The sequence below is a fragment of the Cyprinodon tularosa genome, unplaced genomic scaffold, assembly GCF_016077235.1.
Source record: "Cyprinodon tularosa strain WSP-4 unplaced genomic scaffold, ASM1607723v1 ctg31, whole genome shotgun sequence".
Classification (NCBI taxonomy): domain Eukaryota; kingdom Metazoa; phylum Chordata; class Actinopteri; order Cyprinodontiformes; family Cyprinodontidae; genus Cyprinodon; species Cyprinodon tularosa.
In genome coordinates this window covers 2223944-2242169 of record NW_024039019.1, presented here as the reverse complement: position 1 = coordinate 2242169, position 18226 = coordinate 2223944, and the positions used below count along the sequence as shown (strand labels likewise).

Sequence of the window (18226 nt, the reverse complement as noted above, 5' to 3'; positions counted from 1 at the left end):
CCCCTTTTTCAACATTCTGCTTAATTCTATTTCTATTATCCCACTGCAGAAATAGTTTAATCTTTAAAATTATTCTCTCTGATTTTCTCATAGTAGTTTCATCTGCTCTGTTCCTGTTTGGCTGTGACTCCATCCTGGAGAGAAATATCAGCTGTGCTGCTCCCATCAACACCTTTGTTTATAGATGTTCGAGATCGGCCAATGAGCAGAAGTTGACTCTCTAGGACACACCCCCTCCCCATTTGCCTAATGAGGCAGAAATGCATACAGAAATGTAAAAAGGGCTAGCAGAAATAAATAGCGGTGAAGAAATATCTAGGGTAAAAAAATACAAAGGAAGAATAAAACACAAAAATATTATAACATGCACATAAATAAATACTTAAAAATATAAGTAATTAAAAATAAAGTTGAAAATTATAAAGGACAAAAAAGAAATAAGCTAAATATTACAAAAGCAAGTAAATAAAGAAGCTAATTAAAAGAGTTATATACATTATGTCTCACTGTATAATTTAATTTCTACTTACATTTATTTGTTAATTGTATTTTTGGTGGCAATTAATTGTATGCTTATTTATTTATTGAGCATTTATTTATTTCTATATTTATTTTTATATATGGCAGAGTCAGTCCTCCATATGGCAACCCCAACCAGGTGATTTGTTGTTCCAATTGGAGCGTACTTTATAACCTGAAGAACAAGCAGTTCACCTTTAAACCAGAGGGTGGCAGTAGTGACACTCTCAGGTGGAACATTATAACTAACTTAATTTTTCAGTTGCTAGGATATCAAAATAAACTGATAACATAATTACAGTAATATTTTAAATAGCCACATAAATATACTAAAGTTGAGGAAATAAACAGAATTTTCACTCTTTTCAGAATCAAATGTTGTTCTTTATGAGGAAGAAGCAAGCGTCATCAAGTAGTCTTCTATAAAATCAGCGATAAAGCAACACTTCTGACTCTATTCCATGTTTATATAATATACAGAATATAACCAATTTAGACAACATGCATGTATAAATATGTGTGAAGATGTATTAGTGAGGACTTCATGAAAATCTAGTCTGTCTTCATTGATCTATTTGGTGAACATGGATGTTTTGCTCATTCAGTTTCCTGTTGGTAGAGTGTGTAGAATGACTAAACTGCTTTTGGTTCCCATCAGTTTTCGGCCACCCCTCAGTGCACGTTGGTCCCTGCCAGCCACCCCTATGAAAATGTTCTTGCTCCGCCACTGCTTAATGTGGTTTGAAAACAAAAACTGCAGACCTGCATTTAGCTTTATTACTTATACCTGGATTGATGTAGCCACACATGTGGAATATTAAATGCTCAAGGAATAAACATTTTATTAAAAGGTTCTGAGTATTTCATTCAGACAAGTCTTAACAAAGTTAAGACTGGTTTTAAAATTGTCTGCTGATTTTCAAAACTCAAACTGTTTTTGATTAAACAGAGCCATGTGGGTCCTGCTGTTTTCCAAGCAGACCTGATCACTCTTAACATACCACATACAGCAGGATTGTATCCCAGATAATTGAGGGAGGGGAAGATTATCTTGCTGTCTGAACCCAGCTTTACAGCAACTGGTTTAAAACTTGTCAACTTTTATGATCCCCTTAGAAGGAGCAGAATCAAGATTTGGATATGAAATCAATACAAGTAATCTGAATCAAAATTGTAATCATTCAAGTTTAAACTGTATACTGTAAAGATGTCAATGTCAAATAGGGGTGTGCAAAATAATCGTCATGGCGATGCATCGCGATTCTAATTTTTGTGATCTGCTGCATCGATTCTTGATGCCAAGTATCGATTCTTAATTAACAAAAAGAAATAAATAAAATACAAGAATGGTTGGCACACATCAGCCAAAAACAAGTGGAATACAACTTTCAGTCCAGTAGACGTCGCTGCGGATACTGCAACGAGTCATTCATAAACAAAACATGGAGACTGAAAAAATTAGCCCAGCTCCATCACATTCCGAATCAGATGTTTGGATGCATTTTTGCTTTAAAAAACAAAGAATTTAAAAACGAAATTGATTTGACACACTTAATTTGCGAAATGGGAAATGTCAAACATTTAAATGTTTCCATTTCATTGGTGTAAAGGACCAGTGAGACCATGCAAACGGCACTTTTATTTTAAGTTTTATAAATCCTAAGCACTTTTTGTCAGTGTGTCCACTCCAGTAACAGTAATATTTGTGTCCAGTATTTGTTTTCATGGCAATACCTTCAAAAGTTGTTTCAATAAATACAGCTATGTATGAATTAAGTTGCGTTCAGTTATGTATCAATTGAAAACACTATCCAGAGGATACAAAGCCGCTGGTAATAGCTGTATTTTTTTCTTACTGTGTTCAGTGAAAATATTGCGATGCATCGCAATATTTCACGGATTGTGATGCATCGTGATAGAATCGCATCGTGGCATGTGAATCATGATTGGAATCGAATCGTGAATTCTTTGGCAATACCCACCCCTAATGTCAAATTAAAGTAGCATTTGGACCTTACTGGAACTATTAGTCATCGGTGGGTAGCAGGAAGTAAGTGATTAGGAGACATTGAGCCTCAGCAATTAAACCAACTCGTCGTTCACACAAACAAATAGATGCTGCAAGATGTTAGTCACTATCCTTTTTTAAAACCATTGTACGTTGAGAACAAAACAAGCAAGAGTTCACAGTAATTACAGTTAGAATGTGACAGAAATCATTTATTTCTCTCTGCCAGGGGTGAAAACCCCATTTTATTTTGAAGAGGTACAAACAGGAAGGTTTTGGAGAGGGTTAAATCATCATGTTAAATAATGTGATTAAAAGTATTAATAGTAGTTACAGCACTGTTCATTATTAGTCCATATTTTACCTGCATGCATGTTTTTCTATGTTCAGCCAGCAATGTCAACAATCTTTACATCTAATGATTTATTTGCGGAATGCTCCAATTTGCACTACAAAGTAGTCAATTAAAGTAGCTTCACAAGAAATTTAAGCTTAGAAAAAGTTCCAAAAATATAAAGGAAATCTTTGAAACACTAAAGCAAAATGTCTGTTAAGTGCACTAACCCCCCTTCACAGAATCTACGGTAAGCATTACCGTTGGTGTCATTGAAGTCAATGAACTATATAGGAACAAATCTAGATGTCAGTAAAGTGCTAATGTATTTAGCTTCTATCTGACATTAACGTCCTGATAGACATTTTAAATCATCTTTTTCCTCCATCCTTAACCTCTCATCTATTTTTTCCTCTGTTTTAAATGTCATCATTCTCTCTGTTCTCATAAATCTCTCTCTGGGAACAGTTTCATCACCTCTGTTTTGTGTATTGTTTTATCCAGCATTTAATTTCATTTTAATTCAACATTACTTTTTTTTTTTTGCATGATGTTGCATTTAAGAGTTACTCAAAATGAATCTTGATCATGAGAGTGTTGCTTCTTTTATTTACTCCCCTCTCTAGCTCTTATGTTTAAAGGGATTATCTTAAAAAAAAAATAAGTTAACTAATATAGTAACTATGATTCCAATTTCTAGAATTGTTTACCAACTTAAGGTAAAATCATTCGTTATAACCGGTCCTTTCTCTCTGTCAAAATGCTTTGTTGTTGTATTTATTATCACTGACTGTCCTTTAGAATAATGTGAATATGCAGTAAATGCTCCAGTTCTATTCTATACAGTGTCAGTGATCAAAGTTAACAATTGACTTGCCTTTGCATTTTCTATTTCTTAAGGGTGTTCTGTGGAAATCCTTACTGTTTTTTTCTTTTAATCCATTTTCTCATTTGTTTTTGCTATTTTTCACAAGACTATCTCCAACCACAAAGGTATCAATAGAGAGTTAGTGTGGGAGTCCAGGACTTGGATTTGTTGTTGATTTGATTTGTTGTAGAAATTCCAGAGGACATGTGAATATTTCTCCCTTTACTATCGAAATTCAAAGTTATCAAAAGCAAATTTTTTTTTTTAATGCAAAATAGATCCTAATTAAATATACATCCACTGTAATGGTTGTTTTAGTATCCAAATGAGCAAAATCAGGCTTATTTGGACATAAACTGAACCATTAGATGAAGTCCTGTTTATTTGATCTTGGTATGCCTTCAATTTGAGCCATAAATTTGGTTTTTGATATTAACATGGGTATTTGCCCAGGGCGACATTAGAAATGGGCGGCACACAACTAGCTGATTAGACATAATGGAGAGCCTTTTTATCTCTTGCTGGGGTATAGCCAGAGCAGTTTGAACAGCAAAACCTAATACTGTGCATTAACAAACAGTAGTAGTATACATCTATGACTGTTTGAGGTGAATTTTTGACAGTAATCTAGCTAACTATAATTTTAACTTTGATTTCTATGTCAATTTGAAATAGTTTTTTGATCTGATTTCCTTTTGTTTGTTTGTTGTTGTTTTTTTAAGGATCTAACTTCAGTCGCCAAACTTATTATTCGATATTTTGGGGCTTCTTAAGCCAACTGCAGTAATAAATGCTTATAATAACAAAAATATTGATAAAAATAAAAAATGCGTTTCGATAATAAACAGCAGTAAAAAGCAGGAACAGCTACCTCTAATTTTCCTAGTTCTACACTTATCTAGTATGGGTAAATAACTAAAAAAGTAAAAACAGGACCTCTACATGGTGTGATTCACTTTGTTGTCACAGTGCTTTTGTTTGAGAACATTTAAGAGTTACAAAGCTCAACAAATGGCTTTCGAAAGAGCTTCTTACTAAGAGTCACATAAATTGTCCGGGCGGTGTTGGCCATTGCCAGAGCAGCTTTAATGGTGGGACTCATAAGGAATTCAGTGAATAATGCATTTTTAATAAGCTGTCTGCTTCACACAGCTGCATCAGATAAACAGAGATTCGCCAAAGGGCATTCAAACGTTAAACTGAAATGTTTGGGATTTTAATTGAAGAAATGTCACGTTAAAAAACAAAAAGCACAGGAGGCAGCTGGTGAACCCGATCCAGACCACATGTTTCTCCATGTAAAGGGCTGCTCCTCACTGAGAGGCACAGATGTTACAGTAGGTTTCAGGACTGAGCCACTCACCTGCGCTGACAGTTACAGCACTGACAAACTGCTCCCTCCAGCTGCTGCTCCCCACCACCAGGGCCAGGTTGGTCTTCTTGATGAGCTTGTCCACTGTGCTCTGGAGACGACCATGCAGACAGAGAGAGCAGCTTTTACAGGTAGAAGACTCACATTATCAGCATAAGCTTAGCAATTAGTGACACAGGGGACACTGATGAGGGCACTGAGGGTACAGTTACCAGCATCCCTCCTTCCACTGTGGTGCACAGTGAGTCACAGAACCAGATTTAGGATCATCTGGGCTTTATGCCAGGATGAAGCAGGCCCACAGGAAACAGAGCCTGAGAGCTGTGCTGGGAGTCTCAGCGCTGTATCATGTAGCAGCTTAAATGCTCTTAAATAGTCTTCAATGAGAACAACAGCCAATTTACGCTAAGGTATCAGTTTACTCTGCAATACAAACCTGTTAACACAATGTATCCTGTGGCTGTAACGTTAGTAAAAATGGGGCTGATGTCATGGTGATGTAATCAGGGGGGTCTCAGGTTGAATTAACAGGGTGCACAGAATACCAGAAGCTGCAGATATAGATTGTCCACCAATTAAACACCTTCTTTCCATGACTGATCATGCCGTATCTGCATTCTGTGCAATAGCTTTTTTTTATTTGCTTAAGTTGTAAAATCCCATCTTCACATTTCTGCATCAAATTCCATATTCAATCAATCAATCAATCAATCAATCAATCAATCAATCAATCAATCAATCAATCAATCAATCAATCAATCAATCAATCAATCAATCAATCAATCAATCAATCAATCAATCAATCAATCAATCTCTTTATTTAGACACAATTATGGTCCATAAACAGACAAAAACAAGAACAATAATAAAAACAGAAAAATATAAAAATATATATATAAAATAATCAATCACTGACATATAAACTAAAGCGCCAATGATTCCACAAGCTGGAGAAGAATCTCACTGAGCTTTGAACAGGATTGGTCAGAGTCTGAATGATGCTGTTTGCAGAGTCTGTTAATCTACACATACATCTGTGCATAATGTTTCGAAGCACAGCAGCGCAGGTTGGTACATTGACATAAACAAACATCTGACTGGCACTACACCATCGGGGCAATCTAAGCAGCATCCTCATGCCATCATCTTATATACACAACAGTTAAGGATTTTGTATTATTCGATCAGATTTTCTCTTTCCAACTTGTTTAAAGGTTCATGGTTTAAATGAGTAAATATGCAGGCAGGGGAACTAGTTAGCAGCACGAAAATGCTTCATAATTCATCACAGATCTGTGGTTGAGTTTAAATATTTATCATTGCTGTCAAAGAGAAAATATGGTAACTTGATGGAAACTGTGATAACAGTCGGAGGCTTTAACTTTTATGTTGTTTAGGATCTCCGACTGTGTCTGTAGATTTCTTCTTAGAAACTTCTGGCTTTAAATAAATTGAAATCTTTTTAATAAGTGCTTTTGTAAGGGCTGTCAGCTGTGTTGTTTATCAGCCAGTTCAGAATTTAAATAGGAAATCTTGTTTTATGAGATAGTGGTTGAACAATGCTTGTTTTAAGTTACCTTGAACTCGTACGATTCCTCGATGATCACCTCCAGCTTAGTGTGCTCTCCTAGAATGGGGCAGCCCATCTTTGACACGTCCTCTGGTCCCACTGCTGTTTTATTATCATTTGTGTCCCCTGCACAGTGTAACAGATGCAGAAGTTTAACATGTTCTAAATGATGTATCATGAAGAGAATAACTGCATTTTAACAAACACAGCTGGATGCTACCATAAAGTAATATCTTAGTCTCTGGTAGTTTAGACAGGTATTCATAAGATTTTTGAGAAGTTGTGATAGATGACACAACCACAAATTTACCAATACTTAACGGTCCACCTAAACTATCAGGCGGGGCAAGAAGAGTTTTAATTCATAGAAGCACCAACAAAGCATATAGGAAACTCTGGAGGAGCTGCAGAGATCCAATTCTAAAGTAGGAGATTCTATGGGCAGGAAAACTTTTCATGCTACATTTTAAAATGTATTCTTAATTGAAGAGTTGCTTGGTGAGAGAAAGCCACAAGACCTCCAGCCCCTATATGCAAAATGTTAAGTGCTGCAAAGAAACAAAGCAACAAACCATCTGGATATACCATCTTGACCATCAAAGATTGAGATAGAATTGAAAAGGTGTAAGGGCTGACTTCTTCTGCAGAAACAAGGATGCTGCTCAGATTTAATTTGAAGACAGATTAAGCTAATTAAAGGGCAATCCAGGATGATAATGTGGTAGGTACTACAAAAGACTGGAGAGTCACCTTCTAGGAGAACAACAACCCTAGAAAAACAGTTAAAGCAACAATGACCTCTATGTTTGATGAAAGTACCTTCCTGTGTTTGAACGGCCTAGTCAAAGTTCTTCTCTAAACATGAGTATAATCTTAGAGAGAATTTGTAGTTAGATTTCAAGGTTGATGACTTCCCATTTCTGTTTAAAAACGTAAAAAGTTGGTAAAGATGAACTTTAAAAATATTACATGTCTTTCTGAAGCAAAATGTCATTCTACTGTTTTTAGTCCCACTTTTCCCTTTTTCTGTAAAAAAATAAAAATAAAACCCCATAAAATTTTCCTTTCACTTTACAGTTGGTTGGTCACACAAGTTCAAGTAAGATTCATTAAAGTTTCTGGCTGGAATAAGACAAAATGTTGAAAAGTTTGTGTCATATAAATACTTGTGCAAGGGCTTTTCGATGAGGAATAGCCCACAGTTATAAGAAATGATCTGAAGGTGGAAATTTGGTATCGGAATATTTAAGTGAAATGTATTGACATGCTGATGGAAGTGTTGCAGACTAGCACTCTGCAGCAGCCAAAAACACTCCTTCTCTCACCATGTCTCTGTCCAACCTCCAGCAGGATCGGTTCTTCCAAAACAATCGTAAATGTCTTGTTTTTCTCATATTCCTCATCATCAATGATCTTCACATTTAGCAGCTTCCTGGAGATAAAAAGGAAATTAAAATGAAAATTAGAGTGAAAATTTTGCTCTTTAAAAAAAAAAGTATCTGGCAGTGTTAGGATATACTTTTAAACACAGATATCAGGCAGAGTTGATGATTTCCATGATTTACTGTTGGGATTTAGATCTAACTAATGTTTTAGCCTACACAATGAATCATGGATGTGTTAGGTAAGAGGATGGACGCTGAAGAGCGTCCTGTAATGCAGAGCAAAGTCAGAGTTTTTTCTCAGCACTCCACAAGAGGGCGGACTCCTTCCACATCATTAAGTCCATTAAAGCACACATGTAGTGAAATAGCCTACACCCCTCCCACACACTTCAAATCTTAATTTAGATGATCAGATAAGTTTCTCTGTGGAAATAAAAAGCTGCCTCCAAAGAAAACCCATCAAGTAGGAGCAAACTCCAACAGCTAACTCAGAGATATTTTACCTACATCTGAATGCAGCAAAAAAAAAAAAAAACAAGGTGTCAAGCTGTGACCACCATATTTTTTATTCATCCCGCTTCACTCTCCTACGCTGTCACAGTCCGTCTCTCCTCCTCTCTCTCCCTGCATCTCCCTAATGATATGTGGGTGGCTGTCTATTTCTGTCTACGCACATACACTCAGGGTCTGACAATGCGCAGGGAGAGCGCTCGCTTGCAGAACACAAGATTTTTATATTTTAAACTCCAATAATCACGTCATTCGCTGTTTAATGTCAGGCAGAGTCATGCCAGTGGGAGCAAATGAATCGCTGCAAAAGCCTTGAATCCTCACAAAGATATAGAGAGAGAAAAGAAAAGAGTTTATGTACATGGGTAGTTGACTTTGAAGCTTTTCCTGTTTGCCTTCTAAAATAAGATATGATGGTTCACTTGGTATGTTGTCTTCATCTTCCACTAAAATGAGAACTGATGACAATGTTTCTAGTTTGTCAGAGGAAACTTAAAAGTGTAAAGGCATGGTTTAGATCTTTGTCACATAAACTCATCCTGCTGTTTTTTAATATTCCCCAGAAACAATTTTGTTCCAATTTTCATGTAACCATCATGCAGTTGCTTCAGATTTATCAGCTGCACATCAATGGCTTGAATTTCATGTTTTAGTGAATCCCAAAGGCGCTATCAGATTAAGATCTGGTTACTGTGGAGGACACTGTTGCACAGGGAACTCAATGCCATCTCCAGGAAACCAGTTGAACATTACCGGTACTTGAGCCTAACAAATAGGTACCAAAAGATTTACATAAAAATGTGGACATGTCCAGGCTCAATACTTGGCTAAATCAATCACACGGCAGGATGTATTCATGTATTCACGTTTTATAATTCTGACCCCTGCATATAAAGGCTGCAGCTGACACAGAAGACCAGGAAAGGGTAATATCCAGTTTTGGTGACAGTGTGTGAATTGTATCCTTATGGTTTTAGCAGGAAGTAGTAGTTTTTGGTGTGATTCTCTGCTACTATAGAGCCTCTGCTTCAAAGTTCAATGGGTTATACCTTTAGATATGTTTTGCATTTCTTAGTATTAAAACAAATCTTTGGAGCTGTCATTGCTTTTCTTTATTGTTAAACCAGTGTGCATAATTTCCTTTGACATCAAGACATTTTTGTCCAATTAACTGCTTGTTTTTACCATTTTTTTCACAGAATTAATTAGCTTTCAAATGAAAATCTCATTTGTCAATACCAAATACCGTGTTATGTCACTTTATTCTCATTTAGAAACTTTGTATAAATTCAGCGTTGTCTAAATGCATTACGTTTTGTGTGCCTAATTCGCTGATTTGCTCTTAACCATGCAAAGTCAAACAGGTACCTAATAAAGTGGCAACTTTGTGCATGGATCGATACAGAAAGTGAAAAAATGAAAGCTAATGCTAAAAATATGTTGACGACATTTGCTGAATCCATTTTTTTTCCAGCTTTAGGGCCGAGGAGACCAGTAATCGTATTTGGGTAAAATGACTGACTATGAAGTATTACATAGAGCAACATATAGAGGATTTTTTTTTTTATTATTATTACTGCAATGCAGGAAGTTGTCTCTGTAGTTTGCCAGCAAATTGAATCTATACTGGGGAAAACAGAGCTCTAATTTCATGATACCACTGCTGCAGCGTAGGAGCATCTTAAATAAATGCACCAACAGTGAGCAAGTTCAGTAAGATAAAGCAAAAAACCCTTGCACAAATACATAGCACACCTATTGATGGGTTGACACAGAAAATAATGTCAAAGACTTTAATAACTTATATATTTATTTTTACACAGTGAAATATATAATAAAGTGTTTTAAAATAAAATAAATCTGGTGTGGGGGAAAAAAGCTTATTTATAGTTGGGTAGTCAGAATCTTTCCTATTCAGCTTGTTTCATTACATATGTCTTACATTCTGGAGAGCATATCTATATCTATCATATATAATATCTATTTATAGTTATGACTATGAAGAAATAAAGAAGGTTTGTGCATTAATTAGACAAAAGTTCAATGTTCTGTAAAGTGTAGCTGGTATTTGTGTTGGTTTTGTTCTGCCCATAGTCTGTGTTTTTACTGGGACATAGAATTTACTCCGATATCACCTTCTCTTTTTCCCCATAAATAATGGATTTAAATACTCTATTTGCTGAATTATTAAGACATATCAGGCAACAATCAGATACAACATACAGGTTGTGGTGAATACATCTTCATTGGTGCACACAGAGCATCTGCACGGTGCAAAGTTAGATTAAGCAATGTTGTTATTCGCTCTTGCTGCAACATTTAAACTCCATTTAATGTATGAAGCACCATGTCGGGCCTATGACAAGAATATAAGCCATTCGTGAACTGCTGAAATATGTTTGATCGTAGCTGGTGATTAAATTGTGTTCTGCCATGTCAAATTTTTGGAATGACTATGATCTGGATGACAATCTTCACCAGCATAAGAAATAAGGAGAGAGCAGATCTATTTTGAGAGATGAAAATTATTTTAAAACATGACACAAAGCATATTTTTCAAAAAGATCTCACAAACTCAACAGGCATGAAACTAAGAGTAAACTATTCCTCTAAACTAGACTGTAGTTCCATGTTCTTTACCTAGTTTATTATCATTAAATCCTGAGAAGCATCAGATACTTTTCTTTATATAGACTTGAACATATATAATTTTATACAGTTTGGATTTTAATTAAGGAACTGATTAAGGCATGATGCTTTGCTATAAAAATTTAAACTGTAGAAGATAAAGCAAATTTCCACACAAAACCCATCCCAACCGCATCCCTTGTGGTACTTGAATCTGAGCCATTTTGGAGCCAAAAGAGCATTCTCTTTTTAGTGAGTTTAGTCATTCAGTCTGGCTCTCTTAGCATAGCTGGACCTCCCATTTGTAACTCCTGGGAAGGTTTTGTACAGTTTCAAGTTTTTCTCACAGTTTTTCTATAGTGGCTGTCACTGTGGTGGTAAACCCTAGCATAAACGTTCTAAATAATAATAATATGGAATAATATTAATGAAACATCTAAGTATAACTAAAAAAATTAAAGGAAAGAAATCTTTTAACGAGCCGAAACATTTTAAAGCACTGTACAGATATAGTCATATTATTAATAGAATATTATTGAAAAAGTTGTTAATTTGAGAAACTTTTCTACCTTAATGAAATACCATGTATACATCCATTTTTAAATAGATTAAATAAACAAAGACTGATTTTTTTTATATCTGTTAATACAAATAATTTTGCACTTACTTTACTTAGTATTCACAGAGTGTATAAAAAAACGAAATTTCGTTTATACAGCTTTCAGACAGTGAATAAGCAGCAGTTGAGCAGTGAAAAGGAACATTTCTATTCATAAAGTGCAGCAGTGAAAGCGTATTTGAATTAGTAAATTAAAAGATCAATAAAAAGCTAAATTATATATAAATGTAGGGTTATTGAATCATATGTTTGTACCTAAAAAAATATTTTTTATCTGACAAACAAGCATCATCATAGCCATGTTCTGATTTATTATATATGACTGTACAAAATTAAATAAAGATTAGTGGTTCTATTAACATTATATATTTTTGTGATTAAAACTGAGGAAAAAATATATATTTTCTATTATTGCTATTTCAATTGGGTTGTGACCACAAGATCATTTTACTTTGGTTATATTTTCTCAATTAAGAAAAAAATATTTTTCAATTTACAGAGGGAACATTTTGTGAATCTAATAACTAAAAATGTTCAGCATATTCATAAAAAACCTGCACCTCATATCCTTGTTTCCTGATGTGGGTGAGGAGCTTTAACATAAGTCTGTCCAGTTCATCCACGACTTTATTGCGATGTATCACCGTCTGCTGTAGGTAGTTCATCTCTACCTGCCCCTCACCTATAACATGTCACTGTGTCTCAGTAATCCCTAATAGTTTCATGCATTTGTCACACATGTAACCCATCTGGCCTGTGCTCTACGACTGCCCTCTGTTGAACACTGCAGCCTGCTGGCTACGTTTAGAAGTAATAAGAAAACCATCTGGAGTGTTTCATATTGCATAAGATTCTGATAATGAGAAAAAAAGGGCATGCCTTATGTTTTAAATATTTTGCCTGTAATAACAAAAAAAGAGAATCGGTTTCGGCCCCTCAGGCATTACAAGGCTATAGCTGAGACGGTCAATCTGCAGCTGGTACTTCCACAGCAGAGAAGAATGAAACATGGGTCGTCAAAACTGCCTAAGGGATTTTTTTTATTTGGATTTTTTGTCTCCTCAAGTAGTTATGCAATGTGCTTCATCTTCTGCCGTCTTCCAAAGAACTACAGTGAAGTCGTTAGAGGCCAACAAGTTAGTAAGGCTTCATATTGTCGTTTGCTTGAACCTGGCCTGTGGGCAGGCCTGGAGTGGCCAATTGGGAGGACCTGGACAATTCCTGGTGGGCCGGTCTTATTGTTGGGCTGCAAAGACCGTTGATTTTTTTTTTTTTTTTTTTAATGCCAGTGTTCAACCATGAATGGATCACTTGCTCTGCTCCTGCCATCACTGGGCTGCCTCTTTCTACACTGGCAGCTTTTTTTCCTCCCTCACCCTGAGGTAACGTGCAGTCAGGTGGTCAATGGTTTCTGAAAGTTGGAGGGTAAAAGAAGCAAGAACGGCACGAAGAAAACCCAAAAGAAAGAGGAAACCTCTGAAAACAGATGCAGCTAAGTTTACAACAATTGGCAGCTTTTTTAGTAATATCACCTCTGAGGTTCGAAAAGTGCAAAGACTGATAAAATGGGTAAGGCAAGATGTTGAACCTTGCCTGTGAACCATTTAACTTTAAATGATCAAGTCTTTGCATTTTGTGGAGTTTTGTCATAATATTTAATGTTATCTGGCTTAAACCGTAACATGATGCAATGCCACATAAATGGGCATGTTTGTCTAGAAATCCATCAGAGACAGAGGGACTAGATACACAGCAGCACCAAGTAGCCATGAGAGCACAATGCCTGAGTTAGCAGGTAGGATTAGTCATTAAGTAAATGTTAAATTAATCTAATGAAGAGTATGGTGCAGTTCTGTACGCTAAGAAGTATGACCATTTTTTCCCCAAATCTTACTCAGTGTCAGAAGCAAAACCAGTAGTGATGATGGGATTGCTCCTGTTAGTATGGAAGAAACAGCTGCTGTTATAATGTGTGTGAACAAACAGAAGTTCGAAATGCTTTCTATACCCAAGCCATATACGTGCCGGTTATATTCTGTAGCATTAAGCATAATTAGGGCTGCACGGTGCATTAGTGGGTAGGGCTGTTGCCTTACAGCAAGAATTTTATGGGTTTGATCCCTGTCTTTCTGCATGGAGTTTGCATGTTCTCCCCCTGCATATGTGTGTTCTCCTCACACGGTACCAAAAACATCTCTGAGTTCGAGTCTGCGTACTCTGAAGATGAGATTCATCGGCCGATTACGTCAAAGTGCGGTGAAGAGGCCTGTTCTGATTGGAAGACTCCTCGATATGTGGCTGACAAAAGCAGTCTTCTTTTTGCCCGTTTTGAAAGACGGGTCCGGTGTATCCTATGTAATCCGGCTGCTCCGTGCTCAGAGGTAAAGGGGAAATGGCACCGAACAGCGGTAAATATCGGAAGTGTAATTTAATATACTGGTAATACAAGTATGTGAATAATTCCGTCTGAAATGAATGAAAATAATTTTTTTATTGGTTGTTGAGTTAGATATGTGGCAGGTAATGTTTGGTTTATTTGAAGGCCTTCACTGTCCCTGTGTAAATGGGTTTGGCTGTCATTTAAGGACATATTCTAATATCTGCAGTATGGGGACTGTAAATCTGATACAGTACTGCTGGTGAAGCTCCTCAAGAATGTTTTTAACACCCAGAACATCAGTGAGAAGTGATGTAGAGTTATTGTCTAAATAATAAATTTAAAGCCTAATTCTCATCCCAGGAATATGGACAAATTATGAATTAAATCCCCAAAACATTGATCAATTTGGTTTAAGGTATCCTCAGTAATATTCCAGTTCCTAAATGTAAAAATATATTTATTGAAGGAATCAATATAATAGACAAACAATGCCAAAACATCTTTTTAAGAAAAGTGATACAGTAATTATCTCATATCCTTCTCCTATTTAAAGAATACTCCAAAAATAATATCCGTGCATTGAGAACCAAATATCTTAAATTTGCTATTCCGCCAAAATAAAAAGAGATTAATTTCAAAACTTAAAATGACATTTATCCTTCCAACCAATTCATATGCTCCAAATATAAATTCACCGTAGACAGAGTCGTCTAAGTGAGCAAGAAGAGGAATTAACAGAACATTTATTTCTTTATTGTAGTAAAACCCAAACCTTTTAACCATCAGTTCATAACTGGTTACTCTCTAAATCCTTAAACATAAATTTTCTGTCCCCCTCTGCAATGATATTTGATATTATTGCCCAAGATTCTTAATTACCCCTTACATCTTATATTATACATCTCAGTCCCCAAGAAACTTGGACAGTAAGCAAAGTTAGATGCCATAGCAAGAGAGTTCATGATGGTAAGTAAAAATCAAGTTTTAAGTGTACATAGATCTTTGTGAGTATGGAGAATTAACTTTATTCTGAATCTCTCTGTAGCTCAGAGAGGCTGTGGTATGGCTGAACATGTTAGCAGAACAGGATGGATGAGATTATAAATAATGAAAATAACTTTATTTACTATGAATATTAAGTGATTTCAAAATGAAGGAAACATAAAAGGCTTTTGACACCAACTCTGATCCTGTAATAATCCTCAGTACTGCTTGTTTAGTCACATATGAACAATAAGTTATTGAGATAATTACCTCTCTCCTCCTATGGGGCTTTATTTGAGCACAGTTATTGACAATAAGAATAAAAAATATATCTATTAAGTCTATTACCTTTATGTTAAAAAGGATGATTTTCAAATATTGTAAATGTCAATGAGAGGTGAGGTGTTTTACAAGTGAAACATCACTAGCAGTAGACCCTAATTCAGAGAAATACAGGAAGCTATTATCACCTATAACATCTCATTAAAAAACTGCCAATGAGTTACTGCAACCTTTAATTTCCCCTTTGGTCTAATAAAGTGTTTTTGAATAGAGTTTTGAATTGTAGCCTTCAATGGTTTAAGCCCTGTTTTTTTAGAAACCAGAGCTGATTATGACCATCCTAAGAAAAATCCAACTGAAGCTTCTGCCCCACATTTTCCTGTATTGCTACGTAGGTTTGCATGTTGGCAACCACATGTGACATAGGTCTTTTTTTATTATGGAAAATTCCTAATAACAATATAAATAATAACTAAAACTTCCAAATGTCTCATTAAAAAAGTTTAACACAAGCCTTACACATTGGAGGTTTGCACATCATACAACGCTGCATTCTGGTCTGATCTGGGCTTTAAGGTTGTGAATATTACACTACATAAATAGCACGGGATTCACCTAAATGACTACTATAATCAGTGTAAAAGCATGATTCCAGTATAGACATCAGTAGTCAGGAGATAATTTTTGGGATTCATCTTTTTGTCTGTTTAAGGAAAGAATACCTAATTAAGATGTGAACTGTTGTTTTTATGTTAAAACTGAATAATTCTTCCTTCCATTTTCCCAAGTCTGCTGTAAAGTAAAGGTCCAACAAGTAAAAAAATCAACAGTATTAGGGGTTATTTTTCTTTTCTTCCCTACTTGCCACAGGAGACTTTGTTACAGCAGTAATGGAGGTTATTAGGAACAGATTGTGCTGCTTAACAGCTAAGTAGTCTTTTCAAACTAGATCTTTGGGTTTTTTCCTATAGCATCTTCTACTAAAAGCCCTATTGAGACCATGAAACAAGTCTAGTAGATTATTATTGAAGCTGAGCAGAGTTATTGGAAAACTAACTTTCTATATATGGAGCAATAAGTCTTTTGTTTCTGTTGTTTTGAACTCCTAGGTTTTATTGCATGTATACAGTGCACGCCCCCATGAGTTTATATTAGATTAGTTTTTGCTTTACTTTAAAAGTGAGAAATCTCTAATAGTTTGAAGTTCTGGTCATAATGCAACATATATTTTTTAAGGTCAACTCAGGGCTTCAATAATAACGCTCCATCACCATAAAAGAAACATTTAAACCATATTCATTTTGGTGGTTTTGTGTCAAAGATGCATAAAAACATTAAAAATGAAAATGTATATTATGTGCTGCCATGCCATTGCATTGGTCTGACAGAAGAAGAGTTAAGATTTTTTTTTTCATACTTCACTTCATGTCTTTGAGATCATCACATAGAGTTTAAAAGATTTGCAAAAAAGTGCTTCTGAATCCTGACTTCGGCTTAAAGGCTTTTTAATAAAACAGATGTCCTATATTTCCCCGTTTTGTTTCCATTGGTCTACACGTCTCATCACTGCTGCCTTGTTTTCACATGATCAGTATTGAATTAGCTTTTAAATGCAAGAGAAAAGGTGGAATGCCTTGTGACAGCCTTGGGAAAATCAACTGACTGGAACTCACATTGCACTGAAAAAAAGATACTTTGTATCAACTTTAAAAATTAATGTAATTTATCAGATGGTTGAAAGTATACATTTTGATTTACTAGAAAAGAAATACACTGCATTCAATCAAAGTTAAACTATAAATTATAAAAGATCATAAACAAATGTTATGCTTTGTCATAACTTAATTTTTCAATTTGGAAAAAAAAGTTATTTTACCAATAAAAAATAAGTATAAATTTACTTTGGAATAAAGTAGCAATACTAGCTTTGACAAGAACCTTTTAATTTAAATGGGCCAAAAAGGAAACCCGGTATAAATCACAATTATATGAATATTTTACTTCCAGTGTCAAAGGGCTAAACATATGTGGCTGCTGCCATGCTGTATGTGAAAAGTTCAAGACCCAATTTAAGCTCTAAAAGATGGAGTAAAGTCTATTTTCTACAAACTGAGCTAGGCACTGAAACTTCAAATTAAATAAAACTCCTTAAAATAAACATAAAAAGGTTATAAACAAATTAAAGAAAAATGTATTTAAAATATTTTTGAGGTCCTAACCAAAAAAAAAAAACTGTTAAAGGAAGATAAAAAAACACTGAAGTGAATACAAGTTACGCTGAAAGAAAGATGAATATGCGGACTAAATTTGATGGTGGAACACCTCAAGGTCACTTTGAACCTAATTCTGATCACATGCAAAGCTGCAAAAGCTTCCTTATATCAAGACCATCTTCACTGCAAAGAAAAGAACAAATCTTTCGCTCTCAGGTGGTAATAGAAGAAATATCAGAGGGTCTTGAATAGTAGCAGCAAACAGAAATCCTGAATAGTTAATAAGATATTGCATTTTGAATTAAACTATGAATCGCATCTGTGTGAAGCTGTGCCACAAAGCCAAAAAGTGCAGGGTAATTACCTGGAGAGTTAAAATTAGATAGCTGTGTGCTCACACTATGAGAATGGCTGCCTCACATTAGCGCTGCTTAAATGAAGCAGAGCGTTTCTTCTCCCTTAATGAGACTGGAAGAAACATGATTTGTGAGCTGCAAGCAGCTGCCCTGCACCTTTTAGTCAACCTTTACTGTGCCGCTTCCATATTATCTGTT

At 35.4% G+C, this 18226-nt stretch overlaps 1 protein-coding gene across 1 annotated transcript in view; it reads right to left on the bottom strand.

Moving 5' to 3' along the window:
* The window catches only part of LOC119788137 (sodium/calcium exchanger 1-like), a 36718-nt gene that overhangs the window by 9310 nt on the left and 9182 nt on the right, over positions 1-18226 (bottom strand). Inside the window, exons 3-5 of the mRNA XM_038292303.1 lie at positions 7997-8103; positions 6679-6797; positions 5093-5192 (exon numbers count right to left, since the gene is read on the bottom strand). Coding sequence (XP_038148231.1) covers positions 5093-5192; positions 6679-6797; positions 7997-8103 — 326 coding nt within the window. The remainder of the gene's footprint in view (positions 1-5092; positions 5193-6678; positions 6798-7996; positions 8104-18226) is intronic.